The 19,188-nt window shown below is 46.1% G+C and overlaps 4 protein-coding genes across 4 annotated transcripts; 2 read left to right on the top strand and 2 right to left on the bottom strand.

The window, feature by feature from the left end:
• Positions 1-2,839: 2,839 nt before the first annotated feature.
• On the bottom strand, positions 2,840-3,776 carry N7483_005526 (SSH4 family protein; the record flags this gene model as incomplete). The annotated part of the gene is given in 2 exon segments (XM_057088963.1): positions 2,840-3,186; positions 3,197-3,776. The coding sequence occupies 2 exon segments, from the start codon at positions 3,774-3,776 to the stop codon at positions 2,840-2,842; spliced, it is 927 nt and encodes a 308-aa protein (XP_056948792.1).
• Positions 3,777-4,542: 766 nt separating this feature from the next.
• Positions 4,543-7,036, top strand: N7483_005525 (uncharacterized protein; the record flags this gene model as incomplete). Its single annotated transcript, XM_057088962.1, has 2 exons — positions 4,543-4,626; positions 4,679-7,036. The coding sequence occupies 2 exons, from the start codon at positions 4,543-4,545 to the stop codon at positions 7,034-7,036; spliced, it is 2,442 nt and encodes an 813-aa protein (XP_056948791.1).
• Positions 7,037-10,467: 3,431 nt separating this feature from the next.
• Positions 10,468-11,557, top strand: N7483_005524 (NADPH:quinone oxidoreductase family protein; the record flags this gene model as incomplete). The annotated part of the gene is made up of 2 exons (XM_057088961.1): positions 10,468-10,500; positions 10,556-11,557. 2 exons carry the CDS (start codon positions 10,468-10,470, stop codon positions 11,555-11,557), a joined length of 1,035 nt encoding a protein of 344 aa, XP_056948790.1.
• Positions 11,558-13,215: 1,658 nt separating this feature from the next.
• N7483_005523 (Clr5 domain-containing protein) lies at positions 13,216-14,437 on the bottom strand (the record flags this gene model as incomplete). The annotated part of the gene is made up of 2 exons (XM_057088960.1): positions 13,216-14,218; positions 14,310-14,437. 2 exons carry the CDS (start codon positions 14,435-14,437, stop codon positions 13,216-13,218), a joined length of 1,131 nt encoding a protein of 376 aa, XP_056948789.1.
• Positions 14,438-19,188: the final 4,751 nt, after the last annotated feature.

Below are 19,188 nucleotides of genomic sequence, written 5' to 3'. Positions count from 1 at the left end.
AAATCTCTTAAGAATCCACATCTGTGATGTGACCAAGTCCACAGTAAGTTGTAATAAAAAAAAATTGGATTTTCTCTGCCCACTGGCAATCCCCATCTTGCCCCTCGGTTGCGTGCTCCACCTCGTACAACTGTGTCCAGTATCCTCTCTCCAGATCATACAGTCGACGTGGTCAGCAATCCACAATTTGAAATCGATATGTGGGATCTGAATGGGTTAGTTGAACATTAGTAGCGCGATCTGGTGGCAACGGCCGACACACGCTCCACCTATAACAAATAATAACAATAATATAATAATAATAATAATTAAAACAATAGAACTGCAGGGGGCCCCATCGCGCACTGTCCCGTGTCAGATCCCCATTCTCCGGAGGCTCAGAACAGTCGGCTGATACGACGTCGAGAGAACCATTTCCACCCCCCCCACCACTATCGGGGATTGGCTTGTTCGCTCTGATCCTCTAGTTGCAGCGAGGCTGGCTAGCTTGAATGCAAGCTGCAGTACCCGGTCATGGATAGTCTCGGCTTAATCACCGACTTCGGTCCCCCACTGCCCGTGTTCTTCTTGCCCACTTTGAGAACTTCGACGTCTCTTTCTTCTTATGGACTTTGTCCGGTAATTATTGAATTCAACTTGGATTACTTCCGTACATTGTGTACTTTTTTTGGTGTCTTTTGCGCCCCTCTTTTTTCCGTGTCTGAGTCTCTTTTTTGCCCCTATCATCTACTCCGTAGGGGCTATGAATAATGGATTTATCGGACCTCGGTATAATTTTGGTCTCTATACTAACAGTATAGTTTCAATCTAGTTCACTATTTTTCCTCTCTCTCCCGTGTATAAAAAATAATTAATTAGTGGAAGAGAAAAACACCAAGGATGGCGCAATCAATTTCTGGTTTTGAATGGTCTGGATTCTAGAATCAGGAATTTAATAAACTAATTCTTGTTTCTTCATTCTCTTTTATTTTTTTTTTACTTTATAAAAATTACATCAAATACAAAGAAATTGAAATTGACGATGAAAGATAGTGCGAAGAAGAACTTTATCGATGATTCAAAAAAGCAATTCTTCATGATCGACCATGATTCAGAGACATCTAGAGGTGTTTTGACATATGCAGAATGAAAAATGAACCAAATAGACTTTACCTAGCCAAAAAGGCTGAAAGAGACAGCTATAAGCTGCAGCTGAGATTGACAAGGTTCTTTTTTATCGCATATCACATTAATAGCACCAATTTAGTATTAAATGAGCTTGGATCTTCCCCCCTTACCCATCATCCCGCTTTGTGTTTCCTGATTTCGGCTTAACTTTGTCAATGCGCATTACATGCAGCCGCGTTGCGGTCATGGCGTTGTTAGTAAAAAGTAAAAAGGATGGGGGTGGTTGTGCTCAGGCCTCTCGCCGAACCCCGAGAAGCATGTACATAGCTGCTTTGAGAAGATTGCGAACCAGCTACGTAGTTGAGCTGAGGCTAAAGGCCCTTGTAAGCATAAACATTTGAAAGGCAGCTACACTTCGCTACCGAGTCCATGGATAACTATTGGAATCAAACATGAACTAGAACTAAGAGTTCAAACCCAAACTTGAACCCCCACGAAAACATCTTTTTAAAGGGAAAAAATGTAATCCTGATGGAATGAGACTAAAAAACTAGTAAATTCCCCATCCCCTGAATCTGTCATCTGCCACATGTGTACACATGCAATAGCCATACTACACATGTACAGTAGCAAGTACCTAAAAGTATAGTTCTTGGTTTAAACCACTTACTGTAGGGTTATAGGACCGAACTACCCGGATCTTCACAAGCAGAACAGGCACGAGCCACTGCATAGACCGACAGGAATGATATAGTAGATGCATTTTGTGACGTCAATCCAAATCAGGCTGTTCATGCAGCTCGATAAATAGGGATCTCGGAGAGGGGCCTTTAAGCTTGGGGCGGAAGGATGACATGCCCCTGGTCATCTCCCACGCCTTTGATACAACCGTGTTGCATATCGGAAATGCAGCTCTTACTTCCCCCCGAAGCCGCTAATGTGTGCCTTTACAAGGATGGAATCCTGGAAGTACCTGAAAAGGGTGGGTGGCCGATGCATTTCTAGAACCATGTACGATAATGCGCCAGTCTCTAGCTGCGTCCTCTGGGGTACGTACATATGTGAACGCTCGGGCAAATCGCGATAGCCGCTGTCATATTTTTGCCTTTACTTTTTCTTTTTCTTTTTCTTTTGCAAGGTTTGGCTATGCCGATTCATCTGGACTCGGAGATGCGAGTTCTAATGTCTCCCGGATATGCAATAATGTGTTCTGATATATGCTAAGTATAGAAATTGCCACATTTGCCACGAATCCTTGATATTTGAATGAAACTAGCTTATGTTGAGAACATTGAACTCAAATAGATCAATTGATGCATACGAGTACTATTATGGTATGATTCTAGGATGATTCTAGAACGAATATCGCCCGCTGAGCCAAGCAGCAGGGATAGTGATCCATTCAAACCTTCCATGGATGTTTTATACGAGCTTAATAATCCATCTTCACTGGCAGCGAACTGATTTAGGCCTGAAGATATCAATTGATTCGGCTAAAGATAAGAAATACAGCAGAGAATAGGGGCTTGCCGTAAGAGGAAAGAGAAAAATAGAAGCAAATAACAGTGATCTGTTCAAGTTTCACCAGACCATCATTTGATCTCCAAGAGTCAATTCATCTCTCATGTTGAGGTCGGCTGTTATCAACTTATAGTTCCATCGCCATAAAACTCCTCTGCAAGACTTGGCACAGCATGAGCAAATCCTCTAAGCAACCAAAAGGCAACTAAATCTACACAGTGGGCTGCCAAAGCCAACCTGCAGGGTTAAAACAGGACTCAAAATCGACGCCACCAAACAGCCCGATGGCCCCATACAGGTCAAAGTCCCCTTCTAAGCCCTGAATGCTGCCGGAGTCTTCATCCACCTCCTCGTGCAAGTCCCACTCACCAGCGCGTTGCCCATTCCGGGTGAAAAAGACCTGCACCCTGCATGGACTTTTCCCTTTCTTGCCTCCCTCCGTCCCACTAATCTCAGGAATGGAAAACACCATGCCGAGCCCAACAGTCTCACCCACTTGGATCGGAGCCGTGAAGTCCCGCCCTCCCCACGAGTCATTCACAAATCGGCATCCATCATCTGAGAATACCCCCTACACTTCCCCGCTCCCATCCGGGAGATCGCCAGGACGGATAAGGCTGAGCCGCAAACCCGATCGAGAATCCACTGGCATCTGCATTCCCGGTCCCCGGTCCAGCCCGTAATGCGGTCAGTTTCACTTCAAAGTAGATGGTTTTGTGTGTTTGGCGCGTGAATGGGGAATCCACTGCGGCGAAGTAGAGTGGGAGATGACTTAGGACTAGACAGTCGCCGTTGGAATCGACTGTGCGACCCCACCATCTACCTGGACCAGTGACTGTGAGGTCACCCATGTACTCTCTTTGTCGAACTGGTCGTAGATCATGATACTGCACAGCACTGTAGACGGCATCGGACGGGTTACTGGGGATCCAGAGTGGGGTCTGATCACAAAACCGGTGAGCTCGGTCTGCGTCATCGATGTTGGCATTCCCTGTTCCTGAACTGTAGTAGCCGGAAATTGGAGGTGGCGGAAAGGTCGATGTATCTGGTACCGCCTCTTGCCAGTTATGGTATGGTGGGGGATCACCCTGACTCGAGCTTGCCTCATAGGTAGGTGGTGGGCCCCAGAACTGAGTATTTCTTGACATGGTGCTGATATTTTGTCTTGTTCTGATCGAGTTCTGATCGAATTTTGATCAACTTCCGAGTCTTTTGTAGGATGATTGTAAAAGTTCTGACTCTGATTCTTTCTAAGATGGACCCTTTGTGCCAAGTGGGGCTGTGCGGGGATGAAACCCATGGTTTCTTTGTTTATGTCCAAGGTTCCAAGGTTATCATACAACAGATTAGGTATACATTCTACCTAGTATATTCATCTACACTCAAAATTGAAATTCAAAACAGACCCTGAGACTTGCATTGTTTTGATCATGTTGGTCATTGAAATGAGATCGGGATATTGTGCAACGGCTAATGCGCTGGATTTCCAATTCAACCGTACGTGTTGTTGATATTCAAATAGATCTAATAGGATTCTGAATTCTCGAGCATCGAGTAGGTTCACGGGTATATTCAGATAGAAACAATATATATCCATAGTATAATCTGAGAGTCAATGCTCAAATAAATGAAACAATGCACATGTGATCTAGTTAGTTATATAACTAACTCCTGAACTACCTGAAATTCCAGGCACAGAGGCACTAAGAATAGGGTTCGGAGCTGCAGGTTTCACCTTTGCATCTCCAGTGTCACCGAAAATCCAGCACAATTGTGAATCGAGTACTTGAAATCCAACCGGTCTCACAAGAACCAGGAAAATCAGATTTATCTCAAAGTCTACCAGACACAGACACTCAACTCTCATGAACCCTTCTCCATCAACTTGGGCTGTCCCTAGGGTCTGTGGACACAATGTCAGCCGATCCGCCCCGCAGGCGGAGATCGTCTATCTCGACCCATTTCCAGCGCGTCTTTCACGTTGATTCAGCAGAGAAGGTACGTGGTCTACGTTTTGAGCGCGCGAAATGCCCGGCTAACCGGATTATAGAAGCGCCAAAGTCGCGGTCAAGACAGTTCGCAAGACCCATCTCGTTTATCGTGGACGCCAAGTGATGGCCATGATCCAAAGCTGGAGGCAACTGCGGCCCATTCAGGACCTGAGGAGACAGGAGTCAGTTCGTTTAATTTTTCCTCCAACTCTCACATTCCCTCACTCGACACTCCAGAATCCAGCCCCTCTGTTCTACAAGTCGTCCCCAGTGATGAGAAGTCGATATCGCAACCAATGGCAAAGGTCAATAACCCAAACACGGACCGAAGCAATATATGCTCGTCGCCAACATGGGGTAAAGAGAATTCTCGCAAGGAAAGACGAGCCACGAAGCGCCTAGAGGCTGAGAGAAAGGAGCTGGAGAAACGCCTGCTTCATTTAGAAGAGTGCCAGTCCAGGGTCGACAATGGCATCTTCGATCGAGCCTCGCGTCGCCTGTCCAAGAAACATACACAGGGAAGCTCCTCCCGCTCTTCTAGCACTGGCAGCTCGCGACTGAGATCATCCAGTATCACTGCGTTTTTCACGGGCTCTCGTCGAGCGTCACGGGCGAACTCAATAAATGAAGATGATGCTTCGACTCAACCAGCAGGGCCACCTGGTCCACCATCCGTCCCACTGGCGCTTTCTGAACGTTTTGGGGCTAATGTTTCTCGAGAATTGGCGGATCGTCATGGAACTACCTTGATGCCTACTAGTCTAACTCAACCCCCGTCCAGTCAATCGCAGCTGTCGCATACACCTCATCAACTACCACGCTCACTTCATACAACACCCAAGTCTGATGATCTTCGAGAAAACTGGAAGACAGCACAGGAGTGGAAGAAAAACAACGATAACCATGGCATGAGCACTGAGCTCCTTGCTCGCAGGCTGGAATCCCTGACGGGCGGTCGGTCTCAGCAGCACAATGTAGAGCTGGTTGATACCAACCCGATGTCTGATCTAAAGTCACTCAAGGCAATGGAGTCTTTTGCTGAAGCTCCAAGCACTGGAACCACAATAGACCGATCCACGGGGTCCTCTACAAAAAGCCCTCCCAGTGCTTCTACCCGCATCACGACCGCTCGTCAGTTTCGTGAACTCTCCGACTCAATCCCAGAGACGCCAAACGGCTCACCTAGCTCGCACAGCAAAGGCAGCACCCGATCATCTTCCTCCATATTGGCCAGCATGAAGAATGGTTCTCCCAAGAGGACTTCAAAAGAAGCTTCGTCGCAGCCTCCATCGAGACAGTACATATCTTCGCCTCTGGCCATGCACCCAAACACTCCAGAGCAACCAAATCGGTCACCGAACCGCAACTTCTCGTTGCCCTTGACGCATGTTCAGGTTCCAGAGCCTTTAAGAATAGTGAAGCCATCTCCACCTGAGGAGTCTCAGGGACGTAATCGCCAGTCAATTCCAAGTTGGCTTAAGACAGCTCGAGATGAGAATCGGCGCGAGACTTGGGGTCCGCGGTCGGAATCTTTTGATTTACAAAAGTCGCCACTACCAACTCTCCCTCTCAAGAATCCAGGTCGGCGAAGTCTTGAAGAGCATGCTTCAAAGGGTGCAAACAATGGCGCTCCTCCGGGTTTCTCTCCCTTGAAGCCTTCTGTACCGCCTAACTCGCAAGAGTCCCCTCTTGCCGATGATAAGGCATCAAAGGAGCAGACCACCATGGGCTTGAATGAAGGTGGTCATGATAGATCTCCGTCACCCCACTCATCAGACGGGGCATCGAGCTATGATACTGCAGATGAAGAAGTACTCGATGTTCCAAAGAAACGACCCAGCAATGTACCTACTCGAGTCCGCGACCCAAGTCCAAAGAAACCAACCGAGTCTACACCAGAGATTATGGCCAGAAGCGGCTTGCCTATGACCCCAACAAACTTCCGGGGTAACCCACCACTCGCCCCCAGCGGTCCATTGAGCATGTTACGCAAAAAGCCCATGCAAAAAGTCAAGTCACCCCGTGCAGAAGATGTGATCGCCAAACTCTTCGTCATCTGTTGCCAATGCAAGTATTGGCACGACATGCCATCCGAGATGTACGCCAAGCTTGCCTGTCCCGAACGTCTTCCATCTGATTCCCGCTTGGTGAGGACCTTTTCTCGACGAAACTCAGTCCGGAATGCGATCTTCGCTTCGGACCCAAATGATCCTCGACGAATGCCGCTCCCCAGACGAACCCATCCTCAAAATGAACCTCCTAATACTCGTGGTCCGGCAGGTGATGGTCGTGGAGCACCAGCGCCACAATCTCCACCCCTTTACCGTCCTCAGTGCTGTTGGTGTGGACATAATATGAGTAAGTCCTGTTGTCAGGGATGGACTGCTCTTGTTCATATGCGAGAAAGGTATCATTGATTGAATCTTTTTTGTCTCAACATACACGACTTTATGACAAATCAGACGATCTGTAGGAATGAATTATGAACTGCAAGATGTTTTCGGCGATCGATGTAACTAGAGTATTTGACTTCAACTTTCTCGATATCTCCAATTCAAGTCATTCTATTCTCATTTACTTATAGTATATTTTCGGTTCCTCCCAAAGTGAAGATTGTAAACTCCTAGATACAATGTGACTCACGCTGCATTTCTCATTTGCTCGCTTTCATGGTTAAAGAAATGGCTACACTATATAAGCAGTTTGCATCATTATAATGGCTCCAAAATCCCCACCAGTTACCTCCTTTAAAGTCCCAGTAGCATGTAAATAGCTTGCTTGGTGCAAATTCTAATTCAACTACAAGGCAATACCGCAAAGTGAAAAGTCAGTATGTTTAAGATGGGGCATTGCAGAGTTCATCGGCAGGTTGTAAAGGTGGATTCGGCTTCGGTCAGAATTAAGAGGGCAGTGGGACTCTACTGGAAAGAATTCAGGTCTAGAGGGCAGCATGGATATTGAAAGCCTCAGAAATCCATGTCACAGCCAGCTAGAGCACGTAGGCACGTGGCAGACGCAGGTAACTCTCGCTGTCCAGATCAAGAACTCGCTTAGAATCTGTGATCCTAGCGTTTGATTGGCTCGCTTGTTCTGAGGTTGGTGATCCTGAGCGTGAAGTAATTAAGCATCGACTCTCAGCCATTTTGATATCAGGAGCAATGCGTGGGTACCTTTGTGGTGATCTTGAGCTTCTGATCGGTCGATTCGAATCTCCATGTGTGATCCTGGCGTGTTTTCCATGCCCCACCCCCAGGGTATAAATTCCCCAGGTCTCACTCACTTTTGAACTTCTTCCAATCTTCCACTTCGCGCTCTTCAGCCTACTTCATCTTCTTCATCTTCTTCATCAAACCTCATCTTTTCCATCCTCTTCTTCATCATCTTGATACTTGGTCACATCAACAACTTGTTGTTTGATCATCAACATGTCTCAATATCTACCTCATGCTTCATCTCCTGTCTTGTTGACATGACCCCGCATGACTTTGTTGACGCGTTGACGCGTTGACATGTTGACTTTACTTCACCTTGTTGACCTCTCACTACTTCACCTTGTTGTCAACACTTTACCTTGTTGACATGACACTACCTCACCTTGTTGTCCTCTCACTACTTCATCTTGTTGACATGACTACACTTCATCAACATGACTTAACTTTCTAAGTAATAACACTTCCAACATATCCCATCTCATCAGCAGTTGCTAACCCATGGCAGGTCAACACACAATACAATCTCTGTGGATGGAACAATCAAACCTTCACCATCATCACCTTGATTAATCTCTGGCTACTGAGCGCGTTTCATTTCTCTACTTCAACTTGAGCCCCATGACTGTGGCGGGCTTCATTGAACCTTCAAAATATCAACACGAGAGCACCGCGCCTGGCCTCAACTCAAGCTACACTCCACAAAAGTCTCTCCGCAGGTTCAATGAAGTTTCAGGACAATCAGGCATGGCTGGCTCAAGAACCATTTCACATATTCATCACTCCCACAACCAACCTACTTACAAAATTCAAGCCTCTGTGACCGTGGCGGGTTTTGATGAAGCTTCAGGACAATCAGACCTGCTCTGACAACACTTCGACCTCGAGCTTGATACTGTGGCGGGCTTCATCAAAACTTCAGGACAATCGGCACAGTTTAAACTTTGCTTGAAAGATCTCTGATCTACTCTTTGCTTGCATCACTTGTTATCTCTGCTATAACATCTGACCGCGCGATTTGGGATTTGACGCGACTCTGACAGCGAAGTCTGTATTGAACCTCGACCTTACATCCACTGAGCTGGGAACGCGTACACAAAAAATAAACAAAACAAAACAAAAAAACTCAAAGGCTACTACAACAGAAAGGCTTCCTCTTCCTCCTCAAGGCTCTTCCACCTTACCACAGGCTTCAACCCAATGGCAAAAACAACAAAAAAAAAACAGAAAAAAAAAGAAATCACAACAGGTTTCATCCACAAAGCCCTTTCCACAAATGCCTCTTCCAAAAAGCATCCTCCAAAAAAAGCTCCACGCGAGGTTCAATACAACTTCAACACATCTGTCATGGTCAGCTTCCACAAAATCCCTCTCGATCTTCCACCCTCGAGCTGAGCCAAACTGCACAAACGAACTATCTACGACACTCTAGCCTCTGTGACCGTGGCGGGTCTTAATGAAACTTCAGGACAATCAGCCCTTGCTCTGACGACACTGCGACCTCGAGCTTGGTACTGTGGCGGGTTTCACTAAGACTTCAGGACAATCGGCGCAGTTTAAACTTTGCTTGAGCGATTTGGGATTTAAAATCCACAACTATGACCGGCGCTGGCTTTATTGAACTTTTTAAGGCAAAAAACACTTTACCCTTTTTGAGGTCAATCATTTTCACTTATTCGGGCAGGAAATCGGTCACTGTGCCTATTCCAGGCCAGAGGATGTCATGGATTGAATCTTTTTGGGCGAAAACACTGTCACTTTGCCCTTTTATTTGGGTAAATTGGGTTCTCTTCTCTTGGGCAATTCATTTTTACTATGCTCCTAGGCAATATATTTTTATACTCTTTTTGATGGGCGGAGCATTGTCACTCTTCAATAAAAAACCATCTACCAAAACAACCTCCAAAAACTTCTATTCCAACAAAAACAAAAGAAAAAAGCCACAAGCCTCTTCAAATGCCTCCTCAATGCCTCCTCAAAAGCCTCTTCCACAAAAGGTTCCCACACAGTTCAGTTGAGCTTCAGCGCAGCCGGCATAGTCAGCGACGAAATCCCTCCCTTCTGAATCATACGAGTGACCAATCTTTCTACGACATTCAAGCCTCTGTGACCGTGGCGGGTTTTAATGAAACTTCAGGACAATCAGCCTTGCTCTGACGACACTGCGGCCTCGAGCTTGATACTGTGGCGGGTTTCATTCAAACTTCATGACAATCGGCGCAGTTTAAACTGTGCTTGAACGATTTATCAAATGATATGATGGTATCTAGGAAGATGGAGGAATATTGGTGGTTTCGGCGAGTGTGGAGGATGGCTCCAAGGTGCCGGTAGCAATTGATTCTAATCATACATGCAAAATAATGAGATGTTTATCTTGTTCTTCTCAATGCTTTCCTTCCGGATGTAAATCTCCTATACTCATGCCAAACATGACAACTCGAATGATCTACTAGTAAATGTCGGGGTAGACCACGTGGTGTGCCAAGCAATAAGTACCGTGCAGTATCCGAAAATCAACCTCGGCATCTTACGCGGGGAAAGATATTCAGCTCTACCTACGAATCTCATCCTTGATCACAGAAACAAGAAATCCCAGCAAGTTCAATATACCCTAGTCTACACATCCATCAAAGCACAAGATGCGCGCCGTTCAAGTTAGCGAATATGTCAAGGTAAGTTCTCCAAGAACTCAGCCGCATCTTTGAAGCTCCTAACAAAAATCATCAGGGGCCCCTTGACCTAAAAGTCTCAACCATCCCAACCCCAGCCCCAGCCGCAGATAAATATCTCATCGAGATTCACTCCGCCGGTACCAATTTCTTCGATATCCTCCAAATTCAAGGCAAATACCAACACCAGCCCCCTCTCCCATGGGTCGGGGGATCCGAGTTCGCCGGTACAATCGCCGCCGTACCAAGTGCATCAGCCTCACCCCGGTTTAAGGTCGGAGATCGAGTTTTCGGAGCTATTCAAGGTGCCTACGCTACTCACGTCCTTGCACCAGAGGCTTCTCTCCTCCCCGTACCCCAGGGGTGGAGTTTCGAAGATGCGGCAGGATTATTCGTTACAGCCCCAACTTCCTATGGTGCTCTTGTACACCGTGCTGGTGTGAAAGAGGGAGACTGGGTTCTTGTTCATGCGGCAGCTGGTGGTGTTGGTTTAGCTGCTGTGCAGATTGCCAAGGCGAAGGGTGCGACTGTCATTGCGACGGCGGGAACGCAACGGAAACGGGATATTGCGAAGGAGTTCGGGGCGGACTATGTGATTGATTATACGGATAAGGCTTGGCCGGAAGAAGTTAAGAAGCTTTGTGCGGCGAAGAGAGAGGGGAATGGGAAGGCTGGTGTGGATATTGTTTATGATCCTGTGGGTATGATTGAGACGAGTCTCAAGTGCGTGGCTTGGAATGCGCGATTGCTGGTTATTGGGTTTGCGGCTGGCAAGATTGAGAAGGTTGCGTTGAATCGGGTCTTGTTGAAGAATGTGAGTCTCGTTGGTATTCATTGGGGACAATATGCTCGCTTTGAGACCGAGACGGTTGAGGCGGTCTGGAAGGGAATCTTTGATTTGGTTGCTAAGGGTCAGTTCCGGGGTACGGCGTTCAAGGATGAGAGCTTCGTTGGATTGGAAAGTGTTCCTCGGGCTCTTCAGGCATTGGGTGGACGTGAAACTTGGGGGAAGGTTGTGGTGAACGTTGTTGGAGAGGAGAAGACCAAGAGTCGATTGTAAGGGATAATTTAGCTGGTTTTGGCGAGAAAACCAGCCTTGGGAGTCGATGCGATCGTTGGGATATCTCGCGGATACAGTGAATAGACACAAGAAATCTTTTATATGAGAATGGCATGAATGATAGTAAGATTGAATATGTAGTGATTAGAGATGTAGTGCGCAAGGAGTCATGCTCTCGTAGACAAAGAAACATCCTCCAAAGGAGGAAGACTCGAGCAAGTATAACATGAACTATGAAGGCCCTTTTTGCTCTAGCAACTCGTAATGATGAATACGCCCAAGAAACCTCTGACGAGGAGTCTCGAACGCGCAATCCAGCTCCAGTCAGACACGACCACAAGACGCGGCGCTGTGTCAACTGTCCTTCAAAGAAGGGTCCGTGGAGAGTCCATTAAGGACTGGAACAGCTGGATTGATGAATTGCGGTGGGAGGTTTGGTGAATAGAAGGATAAGGGATGCCATTGGCATTGAAAGTGCTGGAATGGTTAGTCAAAGAGAATGTTGTAAGAAACAATTTAAAACACCAATTGGTACACAGAATGCAACATCAGATTCTGGCATTAATGATGAAATGATAGAATTGTACTGAAGATTCCAAGGATGAAGGAGAGAAAACAAGAGAGGAAAAAATGATAGTCGGTAGTCAGGTGACTCGCTTAGGCCTTAGTCAGCTTTTAGTCTCGAGATCCATCTGGGCATCGATCTACGGAGTACAAGGTATCAACTTGCTCTGATCACCAAATATTCAATTTCACAGACTCGGTCCGAACTTTGCAGATTCACATGTTATCTCAACAATTTCCGAGCAGTTATTGAACACGGTTATTTGGAATAAAGACCAAAAATTCGACGGTGATGCTGGTCGATCTTCATATACGAGGACCATGTGGAATATCTTCATGAATTAGATCAAAGCTTCATACGGTTTCGGAAGGAACTCGTAAATTTAAAAGTACCAATCTCCTTATTCTTCAGCCGGCGCGAAATAACTCCTTTGGGACTCGGGTGAATTGGAGATTTAGAGTATTCGCTAGTTTGGCCAGAGTCAAAAATCAGTCAAGGTCTACAGCGCAGATCCACATTGCAGCACAGACGAGGGACAATTACCCCTTCAGGGCTAGACTGATGGTTGCAGATCTTCATCAACAGGTCGATCTTGATCATCCAGGCTGGGAGGGTCAGTGATGTGCCTACTAGTAAAGGTGTGTGTACTTGGCATTCATACCATAGCTCTGCGGAGTTGGCAATGACCTCGGCTAAGAAACGAGGTAACAGATGAACTGAGTATAGTAAGGAGTTACCCGGGAATTAATATCAGTACTACCATTACGGAGTGCGAAGTCAAAGATCAGATGAAGTTCAAAATATAGGTTAATTCACCAGTATGTAGAGGTATCAATGGACAAATGCCGCCTTGCCAAACCAACGCCAGAACCCAAGTAGTCAGAAACAGCCACCCGCTCCAGACAGATCAACACCGTTATGCCATATACACAAGAAACTATCAATACATATCGTTGCCCATTTTCTCCTGGATTGGAATCAAGAAAATGGATAAAGGGGAATAAAATGATAAATAGGAAACACAGAAAGAGAATGGAAGAAACGAGATCATAACAAAAGGTATCAGAGACATTTCACAAAGATTGCTTGAATCTTAGTAGCCTGCACCATGATGCTGCTTTTGCACCACTGGGGCTTGGCCCATGTATGGGACAAGAGGTGCACAGAGTCCCCCTTGGGGTCCAGGCTGAGTTGCAGGCATGGCCATCATATGATTACCCGGTGGAGGAAGGCTGTAATGTGGCATATGTTTCCGATCCATCTGGTCCGGCATCATCGGCAAGCCATTTGGATGGCTTGTGTAGTCATACTGCATAGACATAGTCCGTTTCCAAGGCTTTGCATCGTAGTCACCGGGATACTGCGGTGTCTCATAAGGAGCGAACTGGGGAGGGAGAACGCTCGGGGCGGAAGATGCGATCATGGGCATAGAGTCCCGATAGCCAGGTGGAGGAGCCATGTGAGTAGAGTGTGGCACAGACACGGTAGGTGGTGGAGTGATAGCCTCAAAAGGCATTGGGTACCATGAAGCCGAATGCATGGTCGGGTTGAGGCTCAGATCGACCGACACTGAGCGAGGCCCCCAGGGCATTGTGGCAGTGGTTGATCCTGGACTAGGAATACATGACTCAGGTGATAGTGGATAGCCAGTAAAGGTCGGAGTCAAGGCGGATGTGGTGTTTGGAATGAAACTTTCGTCCACAGGAGAATTCTGTGCTGGCTCAAATGATGTGGTTGTCGGGCTTGGATTGTAAGGTTGAGTAGGTGGTCTGTCAAGAACCAGACCATGTTCACCTGTTGGGCTGGGAGTCAACTGCTGAGCCAGCGACGGATTCCACTTGAATGATTGCTCCGTTGATCGCATCTCTGCCTCTGAAACGTAAACTGGGTGTGCACCGGCCCAGTCGGAACTGGCGGTCGAGAGTTCCTTGCTCATCTCTCTCTTGATAGATGGCCGGCTCATACTGGGAGAAGCCGATGAACCTTTTTCCTCCTTGTCTGAGAGTCCATCATCTGTGACCTGAGATTTCTTCCGGGTCTGCCGCGAAGGCTTTGTGACCCGCCATTTCTTTAACCGACTGCGCAATTGTGTTTCGCTAAATAATGGGAGTCAGTATGAGGTTAATGGCATATGGGAGATGAAGGACTCTGAGTCACAATAATAACTCAAAGTCGAGAATAACTCACCTTGGATCAAAATCAGGGGAGCGAATCTGTTTGATGACCTGCTTCAATGGCCATTCCTCTTCCATATACAACTTGGCAATCAAGCCCTTCTTCCTCTCCCACACATCAGCAGAGATAGATGTTTTCATCTCAAAAATATTGGGTGATAAATATGTGAGAAGATGGATAAGAGGATAAGTGTGATAGGGGGGGAGGGGATCCTCTATGTAGTGTTAAGTACTAAGTGGAGGAAATCATGAAAGACGAATCGGACAGCAGAACGAGAGACTAATATATAACTATAAATTTTTTTATAATCAGGAAAATAAAATATTTTAGAATTAATAAAATAAAATATAAAATAAAATAAAAAAGAATATTTGGAAAGTGGAGAGTCGGGGAGGAGAGAGGAACATGGACCAAGTCACTATGAACTCAGGGTCTCCAAAATCTTGTCTGGTTCCTCTCTCTCTCCTCCCACTCTCCACCTTAATTTTCCAAGGTATCGGGTCTGTCAACGTTGCCCCCCTCTTCTCTCCGTCGATCCTGATGACGATATGGGAATTGGATCTACGACGATCCTCAGGGCTTAAGAGTGGATCATGAGTATCTCGCGCCATCGCAGCCAAACAACCAGTTGACCCGGTTTACTATCCCCAATGGGGAACTTGGCGCATAACCGGATGAACAAAGACACAGATTCGACTGATCATCTTGAGATGGAGGATCTGTTACCATGACAGCTGACAGTTCTTTGTTTGAAAATTTCTCGCTATTCGGGCAGCAACGTCTCCGAGTTCCACTACAATCAAAACTAGTCCTTTTATCTTCCTTCTCGAAGGTGATCTATCCAACTCAATCGAGGTCGGTAAATACAAGGGGAGAAGGTCCAGATTCATACCCATGGGAATGGCTGGTCGAAACTTGAGGGATTTTGTCCCCATGCATTTTTCTATCATATCGGACCAACCATACGAACATGGGATTGTGCCCCGAATCCCCCGTGGGTTTTGATTTACATTGGGCCACAGGGCTACCACAGCCACCTATTAAACCCATTAAACCTTGAAGTTTACCGGCGTCATGACCGCAGATGGTTCTCCTTGCTGGGACCCAGATAAGCCCTCTCTCACTCTCTTCTCCTCGTTCTTCCAGCCCGGTTCTCCACTCTAGGAGAAGAGGTACTAGTTCCGGATCTCGAAAGCCAAGTCTTGCCGATCATGACCGGACCGGGGATCTCACGCGGTCTCTTTGGACTTTTTTTTCACCGGATGCCTTCCCCAAATCAGATGATCGGGAACCGTTGGATTCCAATCTTTATTTCATGTTTCTTTTTTTCGAAAATCAACACATGGGTATAAGAAGATATTTGCCGAGGGGCGAAAAAAACAAGCATTACTATAGAAAAGAACATCCGATGAAATATCCGAAATCTGAAATCGACCATGGTTCCTGAGGTCCCGATTAAAGCGGCTCCAGATCTTCTGATCTTCTCCATGCGGGGACTGCACAGATTGCACAGATTGCACAGATTGCACGAGGGAAAAAAAATGTATTACGGAGTACGGATTTCAGTCTCCCCTCTCCGGTTTCTCCTGCCGTGTTTAATTTGACGATATTTTCCCCCTTATGGGTGTCGTTTTGAGCCGACTGCACTAAGGTAGTATTAGGGATGGTGTTGGGTCTAGTGAGCAAAGTCCCTCGGCACTCTCGGGCGAGACCAATGACAGTCAGACCCATGGAGCAACAGTTCATGAATGCGCCAATCGACATGAGATGTGGATCTCCCTGATCTTCCCGGGTACTCAATAGTGGACAAAGTGGATCTTTCCACCGCCTACTTTACCTTAGCCGCCGATGATATCGTTGAACGCCACTGCCCAGCTACTAAAACTGACAGATCGGAAAATTGCTTCCCAAGGGTGACATCTAGGGAGGAATTGTCCCGAGGTGAAATCGGGGAAGCAAAATAGCAAACAAAATTTAAATTAATGAATTAATAGTAACAAAAAGGAACGGGGAAAAAAGCAAATACTCATCTCCCCTCCCCAGCACGGGCCTGGGGCCGAAGTCGCCACTTGGAAGCTTCACGCCAATCACTCGAGTAGTGTTCTTACGGCTGCATATGTCACACTCTTGCACGTTGCAGAACTGTCAATCCTCCTTACCTTACTATCTTTAGGAGAGGTGATTGCCCCAACATGTGCAAATCAATTCGGGCCATTCCATCCTCGGATCTACGCCTCATCGCATCTCCGCATTCCCACGTTTCCATGTTTCCACGTTTTTTAACTCAATAGCTCAATAGCTTTTCGGGAAAAGATATGGTCCCCAACTGCCGTGAAGGTTTTTAGAAGATTGTACTCCAATACTTTCACTTTTCATGGTAAACTTCATTCACGGGGGGAGGAACCCGAAACCCTAACAGCTTCTCGAATTTGACGAGGAACATTTGAAAATCTCAGGGGCCGATTAAGTCATTAAGACCGAGACCAAGGGCGTCGTCTAGTATGGAGTAGTTTGGGGCTAGTCGGGGAGACACTCTTGATTCGTGGAGATCGGCAAACAGGATCTCTTTCCTTGACTCGCTCTATACCCCTCCTAGTCATGATCAAAGAACACGTCGGCGAAATATCGCGGAAACTTGAATCCACACGATATGCACAACTTAAGGGGTTGAAAACAAAGATCATCATTCCGAGTTGAGTTCCCGAACATTTGAATCTTTCTAAAGACTACGACTATTAAGGAATGCCTCATAATATATCAACATTTGATGTCAACATTGGAATATCGCGGTTAATTTGGTGTGCATACGAAGACTCCTTATATTATTTTCAATATTAACCAAGTTTCTTCCAATCATGAAATTTCCCCCAATTATACCGGTCACTTTTTACCTATTTGGATGAAACCTGGTCAATCATAGTGAACGCCTTAAACAATTAAAAAAAGACGATCTCCGGATTTCCGTGGATCGGCCTGCAGCTCATGATCCTCTAGCACCAACCACCTGGCTTGTCGTTTTCTCCCCCCAAACATTCCAAGTTTATCGGATCTCACGCCTAAAGCGGCATAACCACCGGATTTGGTGGATCACTCTCACTCTATTCCCTCCACTTTTCTTTTCTGTTCTCCGTACAGCCGTACTCCAAGGATGCATTATCACGACATTAAGTCAGTCTCGGCAAATGCTTAATGATGAACAAGAATGGCCAATCCCATGGAATTCCGAGGTTCATGTGTGAAGAACTTGAACCATGGAAATGATATCCCCTCTTTTCCAACGGGGAACAACGTGGTGATCATGAAAGTTGGAGTAAGCGAATTTGACTCCAATTCATCGTACTTTCATCGTATCGTTCCAAGGTTAATTTCCGGTCATGTCAGCATCTCCACATCGTCCACCTGGGCACATCGTTCGTGGCGGATCTTCTCCACTATCCAGACCATGATCATGATCTCTTACTCCGTACTCCGGACGGAGTACTCAGGAGTATGGAGTCTTTATCCCTGATTTTTATTTTCATTTTTTCTTTCTCAGATGCACTATGTACAGTGTAAGCGTTTAGTCCCCACCAACATGATGCATTGATACTCTTCGGAGCAGTTTGGCCGAAGCGCGAGAACCCGCCGTGATCGACAGCCTCCCGAGTCCCGAATGCGATCGACCAGAATCCTTCGTGCCATGTGCAGCCTGGCCTGCTTGAGCTCAGTACAATAGTGGACGGATCCTGGTTCCTTTGCATTAGAGTCTGATTTCAAAATGGAATTCTGTTAGGGCTCCTTACTCACTGTACTTCCTTACTCCATACAGATGAAGCTTCGGCCGAGGAAATGATGATCTGGTCTGGGCATCTGGGGTTAATCCTCAAGCTCTATCGAGCTTTAGCTTTCTGGATACATGACCATCCAATCCCCCCTGCTTATTCCTACACCTACAGTGCCGGCTCCTTCGGACTTTGCGTTCTCATTCCAAATTAACTTGAACGAGGCTTTCCAAAGATCCTATGGTTAAGTTTCATCTAAACCTCGCGACGAGGTCTAAACCTAAGTCAGATATAGTCAAATTCAGATATAGTCAATGACGCAGACGCAAAACGGAGGGAGAGAAGAGTCCGTGATGGACCGGATTCAAGTTAATGGGGCTAAGGGGATTGCCGCGGGACTCACCTTCCGGAGTAAACATTGATATGTACATGAAGAGAATGGGATTATTAAATTTAATACATAACCTCTGCAGATTTCAAATCTCATTATCTATTGATAAATTAAACTAAGAGTCCCCACAGAATATCGGATAAGAAGCACACAGACCAGATATTGAATATTCATCTTATTCAATCCTATAATAACCAATCCACCGTACATTGAATAATTCAAAATGCTCAAATTATTCCAAGGATAGTGCCCATGTGTTCAAGTTTATCCATTCTGTTATGAATAAACCTATGCATAAGCCTTATTTACCACGACTCCAATAGTATTTGTCAACTATGGTACAATATCCGATCGGGGAGAGTTTCGGATAAGTAGAAGGTGCCCTAACCTTGGATATCCTATCACACTGTACTCCAGGGCTCCATAGTTACTCCATATGAAGTGGATCTAAGAATAAAGTCAAATTCATCGTATATGCACTCCATAGGTTAGATATTAACTTTTTTTTATAAGGCGTAAGACGAAAAGTGGAACACTACTGAATAGAGTATAGACATAATTTAAACATTCAGGTTGAATTAGCGCTAGCTTCAAGTAGAATGAGTAGAAGAACACAGGAAATCTTCACTAAGAATCACTAGAACCTCTAGATTGATCTGGATCTTCGCATGTCTTGGTTTAGGGATTCTCTCTCTGTCTTTGGGTCTCTCTCCACTCTTTTAGGGACACTATTACTCCG

The sequence above is a fragment of the Penicillium malachiteum genome, assembly GCF_028827825.1.
Source record: "Penicillium malachiteum strain IBT 17515 chromosome Unknown utg000002l:1.0-8849297.0:1.0-8852440.0, whole genome shotgun sequence".
Taxonomy (NCBI): domain Eukaryota; kingdom Fungi; phylum Ascomycota; class Eurotiomycetes; order Eurotiales; family Aspergillaceae; genus Penicillium; species Penicillium malachiteum.
The sequence above is the reverse complement of the archived record's forward strand: the minus strand, read 5'-3'. Positions and strand labels throughout refer to the sequence as shown.